The following is a 14,734-nucleotide window of genomic DNA, read 5'->3' as shown; positions in this document are numbered from 1 at the left end:
AATATATAAAGAAACTATCCTAATAAGTCTGAAACCATTAGATTTAGCAAAGAAACAAGTTACGTTACAAAACTACCTAAAAACCAAAATTTGACTACCTAAGAACTAAGACTAGCAACTAAACTAGGCTTAAAGTGGTAAAATTGAAAATTGCATTACTCTAAGAGGTGATATGTGGGTTCATTTAAGTGGATATGAGACCGACAAAAGGTGATGATTTGTAGAAAGGGGTGATTTTTCAATCCCGCGTACATGGAACTGATTTGAGGGGATACATTATGTAAATATCATTTTACCCTCAAATTAAGTCATGCTTTCTTCATATGTAACATTGTTTTTTCTTCTGTGCGTGGTTGATACAATGAATGCCAAGTGCTATGAAAAGAGACCATGGTGGTGAAAAATGAGGGGGATCATCCATGTAAGTCATGGTTGATGGTTGAAGATACGAAGAAGAAAATAATGAAGTTATGCAACTCGTGGTTGATGGAGATGCAAAAGGATCTGATTCCAATGAGGTGGAACCGATCCATGAGAGAGTAAGTGAAGAGGGATATGATCCCATGATCTTGGAACCGATCCATGAGAGAGCAAGTGAAGAGGGATCTGATCACATGACCTTGAAATCGATCCACTAAGAGTATGAGAGAGAAGGATCCGATCCCATGACCTTGGAATTGATCCACTCAGAGTATGGGAGAGAGGGATCCGATCACACTTGTGCTGGAATCGATCCACACACTGAACTTTTGAGAGTGGATCCAACGCGCTTGTGTTGGAACCAATCCACACACTTATTATATTTTTTTTTTTCAATTTCAGAATTTAAAATTAATTTTATAAAATAAATGTTACTCATATAAATGTAATTTTATATTACTTTTTATATATGAAGGACATTTGGTAATCTTAATTTTATATCTATTATAATATTTTCTTAATCTATCACATTAATCAAATCACTGATAAGCTTGATAAATACTTAGTATTTAAGCTTATTAACCTCTCTTATTTGTCTTTATTTCATGTGTTTTGTGTTTATTTCTTAGGTAGTTTATTAGTATTTTTTGTTTTGTTTAGTTAGAAGTATTTTTCTTTTCTTAGGTCATTGTATAGGTAATTGTATAGGAAAATGGAAGACTACAAAGTTGTCTGTCAGAACCATCTCGCCAAGCTAGAGTCCCCCACTCGCCCAGCGAGACACAGTAGTTGTGTGGCAGTTAAGTGATCTCTCGCCCAACAAGAAATAAGGCTCGCCCAACGAGCAGACAATTCTGGTTGGTTAAGTGTCGAGAATCAAAGGAAAGGAGTAAGTTTTTTTGTTGTGGAAAATGCAAAAAAACTCGAAAGCTTCAGTCAAGGGCACCTTGTGGACGAAATTACAACGAATTCTTCCATCTACTCGTGCGAATTCATCAAATCCGTATGTTCTAGATGATTAGGAGTAGCTAATCTCTATTTTTATTAGGATTGGATGTAATGAATTCATACACTATGTAACTTTTCCTATGCAATATAATCTCCTTCGTATTCAATTGTTCTATCTTGATTATCAATGTGTTTGATAGGAATATCATGTTATTTGTTGTTACTAAATCATTGGAAAATGAATTTGGAACTAGACATGGATAAAACATCCCAAGAGTTATGTTCTAGGGATAGACATTATCTCTTGGTCATTCTAGAAATGTGATCTTAATGCAAATTGTATGTTAAAATGACTAAGGAATTAGAGTTTTAACATATTATTTAGAACTTGCTTCTAAGGGATTAGAGTAACTATGCTTTTAACATGAATGTGAGTACGTAGAGATGTATATATTGTGTAGCGTTACATTACATTAATTCATAAAATCCAATCCTAATGATGCCTTTAACCGAATCACATCTTTATTTTTATAATTTTGCATGCTTTATTTTACATTGAATTAAAAATGTTTTTCACCATTGCAAAAATCAGTAAATAATCACAAGTAGATTAACAAACACAAATCCCTTGGGAAAACGACACTTGGACTACCATTTTATTACTTGAAACGAATTGGTACACTTGCCAATAAGTTAACAATCACTCACAAACTTTTACAAACTTTATTTCGAAATTCACTCATTTTCACTTTTACATTCCTTAAAAAAAACAACACACAATTCACTCTCAATTTTATCCACTCACTCTCCCTCAAACCCATCCAATAAAGTGTGAACACACCCTACTGGTTTTGGGTTTACTCGTATGTTTTGCCATTAGACTCTTAGTGTTCTCAAATGTGCTAAATTGTTTCTTAGAATTAAAAGTAACATGATAATAGAAAAGAAGAAAAGGATCAACTTGAATGTCAAAGAAGTCAACCTTTTCAAGACAATAAGTAAATCATAATGAAAATCAACACTTTTTTGGTAAGAAAGTTTCTACTCAAGTTCAGTGGCGAATTAAACAACATATTGAATTTAGTGAAGGTTATCTTTCGTTTGTTTATCTTGGTTCTCCTATTTTCAATGGAGTTCCAAAAGCTATATACTTTCAGCTAGGGTTAGACAAAATGTATTGAATTGCACTGAACCATTAAAAACTGCACTGTACTAAAATCAATTTACTTGAACTGCACTGAACTGAAAACCAGTTCAAACAAACTGAACTGAACTATTTTTATTTCTAACAAACTGAACTGAACTGAAGTGCACTGAACTACAATGTACTATAATATGAACTAAACTGAACTATTATAAACATAACTGTTTTACGAACTGCATTATTCTTGAACTGAACTACACTATTTTTGAACTTAACTACAATATTTTTGAATCATTTTTGAACCGAATTGTTTTGATTTTAAATATTTATAAGTATATTATTAATTTTATAAATAAAAATTGATTTTATTATACTTATTTTGTAAATAAATTTAAATTCTCATTAATTAATCGTTGTAATTCTTTTATAAGAAGCTTTTAAAAATATAGTACTATATTACTTATTTATTATTATTATTACTGCATTCATTTATTTTTAGTTAGAGTATACTCGTATTTATATTTTTTTATAATTACTTTATATGTCATTGGCAACTTAATTAATTATTCATAACATCAACTATTATTAGTAAATTAAATATATTAGTAAATTAAATATATGCTAAATCATGTATTAACCAAAATCATGTAAAAGAAATATTATTATTTCCAAATACCAATTTTTTTAAAGAAATGTATCATTTTTTTCGAAATATTAAAATTAAAATTTAATTATATTAAACTAAGAAAACGAAAAATTTATTTAAAATTCTGGTATACCAAACTAGTAAAATCAATGTTGTGGTTCCAATCCACATGCAAATGGTTGTGCTCCATCATCGATATCCACTTTATCTTATTCCAGTTAGGCAAATCCCATACCACCCCATTCTTTGTCGTTCAATATCCTGAGAAACCTCTATTGGGAAAATAAACTTAATCATGAATAGTACAAAAATAGTTAACCATTTCAAGTACAATTTTTCAAAACTTTAACTAATCAATAGTATAGTTCAGTTTTATTATTAATAGTTCAGTTATTTTTAGTTTGATATAGTTTAGTTAACTATAGTTTAGTATAATTAAGTTATTTTTATCTGACCTAAGATAAGATCTAACTTTAAAATTGGAGAGGTAAATTGTTAAGTATGATGACAAGCATTCAGCTTGTGAATTTTGTCAGTAAAAGTCTCATGTTATATTATTTTCATGTATATCAATAACGTTCAAATTTTTTTAAAGAAGTTGAATGATTAAAAATTTTATTTGGACAGGATATTTACAGGATAGGCTTAGTAACTGCAAATTGGAATAAATTATGAAATAATAAAGTGGAAGGTGGGTTAGGAGTTACGAACCTTGTTGAGGAAAACAAAACTGTTTTGTTGAGATTAAATTGAGATTTTGAGTTTGGTTTGTCCTTTTGGGAAGAGTGACGAGGAATATATCCTTTTGGTTCATCTTCTATTGTTTGAAATAACTTAAAGAATTTATGGTTCTTTTTAAGTGCTTAAATATTACGAGTATCCATGGAAAGCTCCCAAAGTGATTTGGTTCTTTGGAAGGATCATGGAGTTGGTATTGTGAAGTGCAATGTGGATGATGTTGTGGGTAAAATCCTGAACTTTATGCTTGCGGTGAAATATTCAGAGGTAGTTGGAGTAAATATCTTCGTAATTTCATTTCATACATTTACAATGTCTTAACTTTAAATGCTAAGGTTATGAGAGTGATGTTAGCCATTGAACTTGCATAGCTGAATGATTGTTGGAGACTAATTCTATGTTGGTTGTTGAAGTTTTTCAGAAGTATTCTGTTCACTAAACTTTGAGAGAGATGGAATTGTTGTTTAACAATATAAAATATTTTAAATTTTAATGTTTAACATATATATATATATATATATATATATAAAGAAATATGTGTGAAGATAAGTTGACACAGAATAATTTTAGGAAAGATTTTATTATTATTTACCATAAGTTTTGATTAGTTTCCTCTACCATATTATTGTTTTTGTTTTCATATTTTTGTAATAATATTATTCTCTTCGTGGATAAATAAATAATAAATTTTGGAGTACATTTCATATAAACATGTCTAGAAGAATATAATTTTATTTAAAAAAATATATAAATTGTAATACATTTGTGTTTTAAAAAATAATATTACTTTATTCTTTTTAAATATAATAACTATTGTATAAATTTACCACATGTCCTAATGTCTGTGGTAGTTTTTTTATTTTTTTTCGTGATCTTTGATCCTCTTGAAACCTTCTTCAAAACAAAGTAGTTTTCGATCTATGATGAAACGCGCTTTTATATATATATATATATATATATATATATATTTATTTATTGTAGAATCCATCAACATGTCTTTCTGTGTCTAATTTATCTTCAAATATAAAAATGCACAACAAATTTCATTTGGAATATTAAAATCTATAAATATAAAAAATTTCAAAAGTCTAAGAGACTAGTTATTTATTTCTGGCGAAACTCGGATGTTCAAATAGTACAAAAGAAAAATGATTTAGCAGGAGATGTAGTGACTAAATCAGCGCTACCTTTTGACACACAAACGTGCAAGATGTAATAGAGATAAGCAAAATTAAGGGGTTTCACATAGTTAAAAGAGATAACGGGGAACTATTTATATATTAAGTTACTTCAATTTCACGTGAAAAAAAAAATAGATGTTATATTTTAATTGTAATTATTATTACTATTTACAACAAGTGTTTGAGCTAGAGAAGTTCTAGCTTACGTTGTAGGAATGAATAGATGAGTCAGTTTGCACTAGTTATCGAGGATTGGATGGGCATGTAGAGAAACTACTTCACTTGAAGGTTTTTATATCTAAAACTAGTTAGTTCTTGTCCATTTGTCCGTAACAAGATGTAACAAATCATGGAAATATCTATAAGTATCTTCATATAAGATCGACATGTATATATAAATAAACAAAATACAAGTAGAATAGAAAGAAAGATGGGCAGAAGAAAGGCCTTGATGAAAGGTAAAAAGTATGCGTTATTTTTCCTCTAAGCGCCGCAACACAGACTGAGCAAAGTTTTGTTGCCTACAAATCATTGAGAATGACCGAGGTTAACATGATTTAAATTTCTCAAGAATTAGGAAATGTGTGAACTGATTTAACAAGTTATGACATGATGGTACAAACAGGTTCAAGCAGACAGCGTTAATTACAAAACTAAGAAAGTTTAAATATTTAATAATATATTTAACATATTCTGTATGAAAAAGTAATAGATGAAGTGCTGCCAACGCTACAAGTTTCATATGCGAGTCATTTATTGAAAGAATCCGTGTTTCATTATTACACAAATGTGACTCAGTTTTCACTTTTCAAATATTAGATAAATTATGCTCCCATCTCCGGCACCCTCCGCCTTTTTTCCTAGAGAATAATGTGTTACACTTTAGTCTATTTTAACGTAATCAAACTTCTTGAGAACATTTTCTCTCTCCCTCTTTGATTCTCACATCATTACTAGCTAATTATAAAGCTCTGCCAATTGATTGCTGGAATTGAAATAAAGATAACAGACATGCATAGTTCTAATTATGAAATCTTGGAGACAAAGACCATATGAGAACATGATTGAGAGATTGAGAAATTTAACTTACTTTCTTTCTCTGTGTTTTGGACTTGGGCGAGAATACTTCAGATATCCATCCCAAGGAACCATTTTAAGCCCAGCACGATGTGAGATAATACCTCTCACCCTGTACCGTTGGAATGATATATACTGTTTCAATTCCCTGCAGCAAAACATAGAGGTTCATACAATATGGAACAAAGATCTTTTACCTCTCTGCAAATTCAATGGATGTCTCTCCAGGCTTCAAGTTTTGTGGCTCCAAGTACCAAACATCACAAACTACAGCCCAAGATGTCATTAATTGCAAGAGATGAGTGGTGAATGATTGTCTGAAAGTGTAGGAGATTCAGAAACTCTTAGCCAGCAATACAAGAAAATATCAATGAATAGAAAGAAAAATTAATTATCATGTAGAAAGCAACTTCTTACTTTCGACTATTCCAAAAAGCATCTACGAAAATTTTATTGTACTTGATTGCAACTGGGCAAACTGTGCAGCCAAGTTCAAAAGCACCCTAAACATCATTAAAATTGGAAGAGGCTTCAACTATATTTAGAACTTTCAGATTACAGAAATTAGAATACAAGTGGATGGAGACAAAATTAAAGAGGAAAAGGAAAGCCTATTGTATAAGTAAAAGTGTAAAACTCACATTACTAAAAAAAACTTATATTTCCTGCCAATTTTGTTTTGAATTTTTTCTTTTGTAGAAAATATTTATGAATTTTGTTATGAAAAAATTTTTGCAGGAAACTGCTGTCAATTTTTTTGCAAAATATTTTGTATAGAACACTTTTCGCAATAAATTTTGTAAGAAATACTTGCAAATTTTATAATTTTGTAGGAAATAATTACCCACGAAAGAATTACCTGTTAATTAAAATTCTTAAAAAAATAGTAGGAAAAAGTCTTTCCTTACAAATTTTTTTAACAAATTTGCAAGAAAATTTCCATGTAATATAAGAATTTTTAGTAGTGTCAGGCATTTCCCGTTCAATGCAATTGCAAATGATCCTATACCTTCTTAAACATGACTGTATAGTGATTATTTACACAAGTTCCTTCAGGAAATATAAGAAGAGGGTTATTGTTAGCTCCCTGGACATGCTCCCTCAATCTGAGATATGAAAAATCACGTTAGAATAAGATTTTAGAGATATTCTCCCAACATTTTCAATTATACTTACTTCCTTGCCACAATTTCTCGATCCTTCGCCTCTGTACGATTGAACCAGATACACCCTACACTCTCTAAAATAGTGCTCTGCAATAATCCTGTGGATGAAATCCAGAAATGCATCAGGCATTAACTTGTTAAGAGCCCATCGAACTTTGAAGAAAAGTAGATCTGGATGAGTATATAGTTTAGTAACAAATGTACAGTATACTAGAACAGAAAGATGCAGTAGCACCTAGCATGATTAATTTGGTTGAGCCTGAGAAGATCAAAGGAAATCCTAGCGTTTGTGTAAATTCTAAAAAGAAAATGATGTTTAAAATGAAAAAATCTTCCCTGTCAACTAGTAATTTTCTAAACAATTTCCACCTACAACTCTAAGATCGGACCACATTAAGTAATAAGGATGCTGGGTGGAGTATTTAAGCGTTTGAGTCTTCTTTCTATGTACTTAGTGTTTTGAGGGTGGATTCCTCAAGTGTTTGGGTACTTATCAATTGGTTGTTGATCTTTTGGAAAGGGCTGATTGGTTCTTCCTCCTTAACCAATAGAGAGGAGGCTTAGACTCTCCCTGATAGTGGGGTAGTCTACTCGAGGCTCGGAAGTAATATTTTACCAAGCCCAAATTGTTTACGGACTATGTTTGACTGGTCTATAAAAGTTGTACTACCTCTATTTGATAGGAATAATGCTTTTAGAATATTGACTAGGTGCCATACTAGGAATGATCTTTCAGCATAGACAAAGCTCCCATTAGATAGTTTCTCCTTTTTGTTGCCTACTTATGATATCAATTTTAGTGCTCCTGTTGAGAGCTTCATGCCTCCTAAACCAAACAAAAATGTTGAAGAAACCCTACAATCCATTCTAGACAAACTAGCAGGCTTGCAAACCCAATTTGATGCAGCTCGGTATCACTAGGAGGGACGTTACACTGCCTTCCAAAATGCCACTGACACTCGCCAGTTCAACCTGGAAACCAAACATGATACTCTTCATCATGCTGCCAACTATTATCCACTGTTACAACTAAACCCCCCTTTCTCCAAAAACAGATATGACTTTGATCATCACACTCCAATCTTCCTTGGGCCTCAACTCCAACTTACCTCCACCAACTACCACCATGTTTCACACCGTCTTTACTACAACCATCACAACCACCACCCTTTCCCATCGTCACCATCCCAAACCATTCACCAACCAAAAATTCAACTCGTTTTTTTTGTCTGCACCCCTTTGATTGGCTCTTCCAAGCTGGTCAATTTTTCCAATTTTATTAAATACCTTGGGAGTTTTGTTTAAACATGACAGCTTTCTACATGAAAGGCAAAGCCTTAAGTTGGTTAAAGCGGATGTATCAAAATCACCAACTCTAGTTATTCATTGGAATGTTGTCATTCGAATTCTAAGATATCTCAAAAAGGCTTCAGGACAAGGGCTACTTTATGAAGATAAGGGGAACACTCAAATTTTTGGCAATTATGATGCTGATTGAGATGGTTCTCCTATGGATAGACGTTCTACTACAGGATATTGTGTTTTGTTTGGAGGAAATATTATCTCTTGAAAAAGTAAGAAGCAAAATATTGTTGCTCGATCATCTACTAAAGTTGTGTATTGAGCAATGACATCTCTTGTCTGAGTTTATATGGGTAAAACAGTTACTTGAAGAGATTTAGAGAAATAAAACAGTGAATTATTATCTCACCGTTACAGCTTTACCACTATATATATAGAGTATAAAGAGGCAGAATACAAAAAGTCAAGGCACAACCCTAACCTAACCCTAAAGATGGGTTTCCATACATGAATAATAATAAAATACAAAAAAACATTACATTTCACATAGTTCTTACAAGAATTAAACTTTTGTAACATTTAGTTGACGAAGATGCATTGTGATAATCAGCTCTCCACATTGCTTCCAATCCAGTGTTCCATGAGAGAACTAAGCATATTAAAATAAATTGCCATTTTCTCCGAGAAAAGTTGTTGTCTAAAGAAATTTGCACCGAGTTTATCGGATCAAATGATCAACTTGTAGATGAATTAGCAAAATCCTTGAGAGGTCCCCAGATTGAATTTATTTGTACCAAGTTTGGTACATACAATTTGTATGCCCCAACTTGAGAGGGAATGTTAGAATAAACAATCATTAATAGGATTTATTGTTAGGTGTTATGTGCTTTGTGCTAGACCTAGTTCCTAGAAATGTCTTCTAGAATTCTCTTTTATTCATTATGTATCCCAAGCTATTATAAATATGAAACTCTTTGAAAGAGAATACATACTCTATCAAATTCACTCTAATTCTTCTGTATTTTTCTCAAGTGTATCCATTATATTAGCCGCTATCAACTCTGAGTAGATTTTGTAAGGATCTGGAAGCTCTGTCTGTACCCAACTCTCGATGAGCACTACATACCATCATTCAATGAATGACCAGATTAAGGTGGTAAAATGATGTTCCGGGGTTAATTTGCATTGCTTGATGGGTACAAAGCCTAGACAGTGGGCATTGCATTTAGCTCGGGCTGAATTTTGGTTCAATAATAGTTACTAAGATGTCTCATATCCGATCCTTGTATGGGCAAGACCATCTTCCTTTATCGTTGAAAGCAAACCACAATTCCTTGCAAAGTTAAAGAACCCAATTAGCAGCTAGACACTTTGAAGATTAACCTCACCTTTCCTGAATTCCATCTTGGGGATAATGTGTCACTTAGCACTGGGGGTACTATTGATAGAGTATGGCCCCCAATAACTAAGGTCTATGAGAAGAGAATTGAGAAAGTGTTAGGAAGGTTTGTGATGTTCCTAACTAGAACGCAGTTATTAAGAGCTAGTTACCAAGGTATGTAGACAATAAGATTGGAGAATAAGGGCTAGGAATAATGTGGGCATCAGTTTGGCAGGGGCCACGTTCCTCAGAATACATGCACCTTCTGTTTTCTATAACTATTTCATTTAATGAATAACAAATCTCTTGTCTCTCTGTTATATCAGTCTTTCTCCTTTTGTTTTGCTGTCTTCTGGTACCAGCTCTATTAGTTTTATCAGATACATCCTTCATCTCATGGGCCATTTAGGCCCAAGGTTTTTTATTCTTGCACATCACGAAAATTATTCACATTCTCTGAATTGAAAACAAACTTTCATTATGATAAGAGTTTAAAAATATAAGGAGATAGCTCATAAGAAGTTCAGAATCATGTTAGCACGATTATTCTTACTCTAAAAAAACTGATTCACCCAGATACGGTGTGCCACAAGCAAATATAGAAATAGAAAGCTGTTTTGATGATAATGACAAGGTTCAGTTTGTATTTAAAAGCAACATAATAGCACTATACACTAACCAACCCATCCAGGATGCTTCTGCATAATAACAGCAAATGCAGTCATCTGTTCTAAGATAATGAAATCAATCATGGAAGTATGATTGGCCACAAAAACCTGTTCAATAAAGGGAAATCCAGATTATTAATAAGTAACATTCATATTATTATGGATATGCTAATAAAAACAATGGAAGAACCAATATGCATCAGACAAACCTGTTTTGGTCGTATACTGGGCCTTGGCCCATGGTACTTAACAACCCCAGTCCAGGATGCAACAAAGAAACTGCACATCATCTCCACCAAACACCTCTGAAAGAAACGAGAATTGAGCAATTTAGAGTTCATTGATTTGATAAACAGCAAGTCATTGAAGTTGCTATCCACCAAAAGGAATGAAAATAGAAAGAGTAGGATAGAAGTTGTATTCATCTTATGCCATGATCTCAGCTGCATACAATCTGTCAACAAAATTATAGTAAACATGTATTTAAAAAATAAAGAAAAAATAAATAAGTTATGTCCTCCTTGAAATTGTCTCAAAATTTGTTGCATTGACCTACTAGGCTGACAATTAATTAGATTTAAAAAATCAGATTCAAACGAAAAATCCTTTAACTAAGATATTAAAATTAACAAATATTAAGAGATAAAGCATATGAGAAAATGATTGATTTTCATGATCGATGAGGCAACTTTAACTGAAGCCCGACAATAGGTGTTTAAAATTAAAACCAAACGAAGTAAAGGGTTGCTAAAACACTACAATAAAAGTGGCCTACGAGTTGTAGCTCAATTGACACGAAGTCTCAAACCTCCATCCTAATAATAATAATAAAAAAAAAATACAAACAATATGTAGAACACAATGGTACCAAATATTTGGACATTATAGAAATTGGAAATATTATTCACATTTACAAATTATTGTCTATTCAGTACCAGCCAGACAACTGACAGATAGGAGTTCATTGTATTTTAAGATAAGCTAAATCAAAAAGTTGAGGCCTCCTTTTTACTTTTCATGGACCGAGTTCAAACTTCAAAGATGTCTTAAAGTTTCTATGTGGCGCAGGTTATAACAGGCATTAAATGCAGTCTTCCTAGTGTGCAAAACAGAAACAGAAGTCTGTGTACAAAAAATTTCAACTGGACAAAATAGCAAGAATAATCTGAATTGATACCTCAATCTTTCTCCTCAAATCATCTTTTCCTTTCAGGAGGCAGTGCACTGGAATGAAGGATGAAAGAAATATAATCCATCCTAATGTCAACACTAGAATTCTGCAGAGTCAACCAGGACACATCACATGGCCAGAAAAAGATTAGACTTATAGTGAACTGAGGCATTAACATGAGAAGCATGAAAGGGAAACTAATGGGCCAAACACAAGCCCGTGTTTAAAGTCAAAAAATTTGAAAATTCATTTCATTTATGACTTTTATTTTCTGAAAGGAGTTTCTTTGATTTTGAAATGTTTGTGATTTAGTTGTGAACATGCAAAAATCTGCTCAAATTTGGTGGGATTTAATTTTAATTTTTGTTAAACTGACAACATTGCCCTCATTATACTGAGAAAGAAATAACTTCATGAGACATGGGAATCAGTTTTTAATGATTTCGGAAGTACTATTGCATCATCATGCATAACATGTAAGTATCGAAAGTAAAGCAATAACCTAACCTAATAGGGAAAATAATCAAATATCGAATCACAACTCCACAGCACCACAAAGGAAACAAATAAACATTCCAGTTCCAAGGTTCTGGAGGATTTGATTTGAAGCACCTTGTGAATGAATCCTATAACATAAAATTCAGTCAGTAACCAAAATGTGAGAGATATTTCAAGAAAAAGATGACATGTCTTGATGGCTTCAGGCTTGGGAATAGAGTCTGAGAATTACACAAAGATATAAATAAAAAAGACAAAACACTATAGTTCCTCTCTGCTGGATTTCACCTGGAAATGGGAATTTTGAGTTCAGTGTGAAATTGCAGATCATACTAGCTGGTCCGTAGGATCTGTGGTTTTGGGTGTTCCAAATTTGTCTAATGCAATAGGATCTCTGGAGCGGTTTTGTGACCCAGGATGAAAAACAAGCCCTGTCTTATTACCTCACTCGTGGACTTCTCTCTGGCTATTAGCACCCATTCTTTGCACTCTCTAACCTATCCAGCTCCCTCACTTTTCTCTGGTCTCGGCCTTCCGTTTATGCACTCAGAGTTTTGGCTCCATTGACTTTATTGTGCTTCATATTCTATATGTTGGTAGTGGGCAGTTCTCTCTTTCATTTTTATTTATGTTTTTGTTCTTTCAGTTATGCTATCAAAAAAAAAAAAATATTGTTATGATATATTATGGGCTATATCTTAAGAATTTTCAATTTTAGTTAAATATCGTGATTGAGATGTCATTTTTGATATCTAAGTTATTTTCTATGCATATGTATGTGTTTAAAGTATAGTTTTATGTTGTAGATAGGATCTTACTATCCATGTTATGATCCTGCAATTTCCGGCCATCCATTACCTTCCTGATTCTTGGCAGGACCTCAATTTTGACAACATTGGGAGACGGTCTATTACAGCAGGTCAGAATTTAGGTTTAGAAAATGTTGAACTCATCATGTTTGACGTTAAATTCTCTCCATAACTATTCCATCATCAGCAATTTTCCAAAAGATAATAATTGACATACCAAAACCACAAAGCAGAAGAACAGCATATGAATGATAAGGTCAAAAGCTCACATCTACAATGGCACCTGCTGCCTCAGACAGACTAGGTGAAATGTCGAGCAAATCACACCTGAAAACAGAAGTTGTATATCTTGATATTTCATTGCCACGAGATTTCGGAAAACCCGAGGAAGAAAAACTTAAAAGGACAGCTTTAAATCAGGAGAACTTAATTTCAGTGCCCCTCATCTTTGATCATCTAAACAACAGTAAAAGCAAGATATGAAAACGAAAAAGAAAATAGCGGAGGCATATACAGGCTGAGTTTCCCATGCCGTTCGTGTTGAACACTGGATCCAGAGGGTAGGTAATCCTCAATGTTTGGCCGATCAAGGTCCAATTCAGAACTCGACGATTTGAGTTTCCCAGTTCTATTCATCGTTGTTACGCTTCCACTTCCACAACAACCAAAATCGCGTGACTAACTAGACCTTTTGATCCTGAAACACGCATGGTGAAAAATTAAGTGCTTCAATAAAATCTTCAAAGAGTTAGTGAACAAATTTCACCGTTCGTTGCAGCAATTGATTGATTAATAATTTCTATAGTCTAATTCCACCAAACAGCTTCCATGCAATGAGATAAAAGAAAAAAAAATAGAAAACCCTAATGTAAGAGATGGCCTTGGGAGGAAATCCCGAGAAAGAGAAAGAGAGAAAAAAGAAGTGATGAAAGAGAAAGAGCTCACGAAATAGAAAACGGATGGGAAATTGCAGAAATCAACTCTAACGAGAAAATGGAACGGAAAGTGTGTCTTGAGCAGGGCTGGGTGTAATTTCCCGAAATAAGGAAGGGTAATTTTGTCATAACAACCTACGATTTCGTTCGAAGTCGTTGGGAAACATGCCTAACGCGCGCGTAATTATTTTTCAAGTTTTTAATTTGTTTTGTATATTTCTTTCCATATAAAATTTTTCAATTTAACTCCTCTTTCCTTTATCTTCGCACCCACTTACCAACTTCTCTTCCGGTGTCTTACAAAAATAGTCAAAGTTTGCTGATCCGTAAGACCACCAGGATTTGGTTAAGTTAGATTGCTACTTTCAGACAATTAATTCACTTTTTTTTAATTAAAAATAAAAATAACATAAAAATTAAAAATTTACTTCTTTATACTATATTATTGAAATGATGTAAATATACAATAACATCAAAATTTAAATTATTATTGTTTACAAATTAAATTTAATTATTAATTATAATAGAATAATTTAATATGTAAAGATAACATTTATTTTAATTTATTTAATTAGATATATTAATTATCAATTAAATTATTTGTTTGTTTTTTGGAATAAGTTAACCTATGATAGATTAGCTCAAGATTC

At 32.5% G+C, this 14,734-nt stretch overlaps 1 protein-coding gene across 4 annotated transcripts; it reads right to left on the bottom strand.

The window, feature by feature from the left end:
• Positions 1–5,342: 5,342 nt before the first annotated feature.
• Positions 5,343–14,198, bottom strand: LOC114176117 (glycerol-3-phosphate acyltransferase 9-like). 4 transcript variants are annotated; one of them, XM_028061050.2, is made up of 13 exons: positions 14,095–14,198; positions 13,664–13,846; positions 13,419–13,476; positions 12,350–12,468; positions 11,849–11,948; positions 10,881–10,976; positions 10,683–10,779; positions 7,331–7,418; positions 7,164–7,260; positions 6,572–6,657; positions 6,352–6,471; positions 6,168–6,266; positions 5,343–5,598 (listed from the first exon to the last, which is right to left on the bottom strand). In XM_028061050.2, the coding sequence occupies exons 2-13, from the start codon at positions 13,783–13,785 to the stop codon at positions 5,550–5,552; spliced, it is 1,131 nt and encodes a 376-aa protein (XP_027916851.2). In that variant the 5' UTR covers positions 13,786–13,846; positions 14,095–14,198; the 3' UTR covers positions 5,343–5,549. The 4 variants fall into 4 exon arrangements, with proteins under 4 accessions (XP_027916851.2, XP_027916852.2, XP_085526652.1 ...); XM_028061051.2 differs by lacking the exon at positions 14,095–14,198 and adding an exon at positions 13,916–14,088; XM_085670526.1 differs by lacking the exon at positions 14,095–14,198 and having other exon boundaries at positions 13,664–14,088.
• Between the last annotated feature and the right edge of the window lie 536 nt (positions 14,199–14,734).

This window comes from Vigna unguiculata, chromosome 3, assembly GCF_037176805.1.
Source record: "Vigna unguiculata cultivar grain cowpea cultivar isolate G323 ecotype 2 chromosome 3, ASM3717680v1, whole genome shotgun sequence".
NCBI lineage: Eukaryota > Viridiplantae > Streptophyta > Magnoliopsida > Fabales > Fabaceae > Vigna > Vigna unguiculata.
Note: the sequence above shows the minus strand (reverse complement) of the source record. Positions and strands in the feature narration are given on the sequence as shown.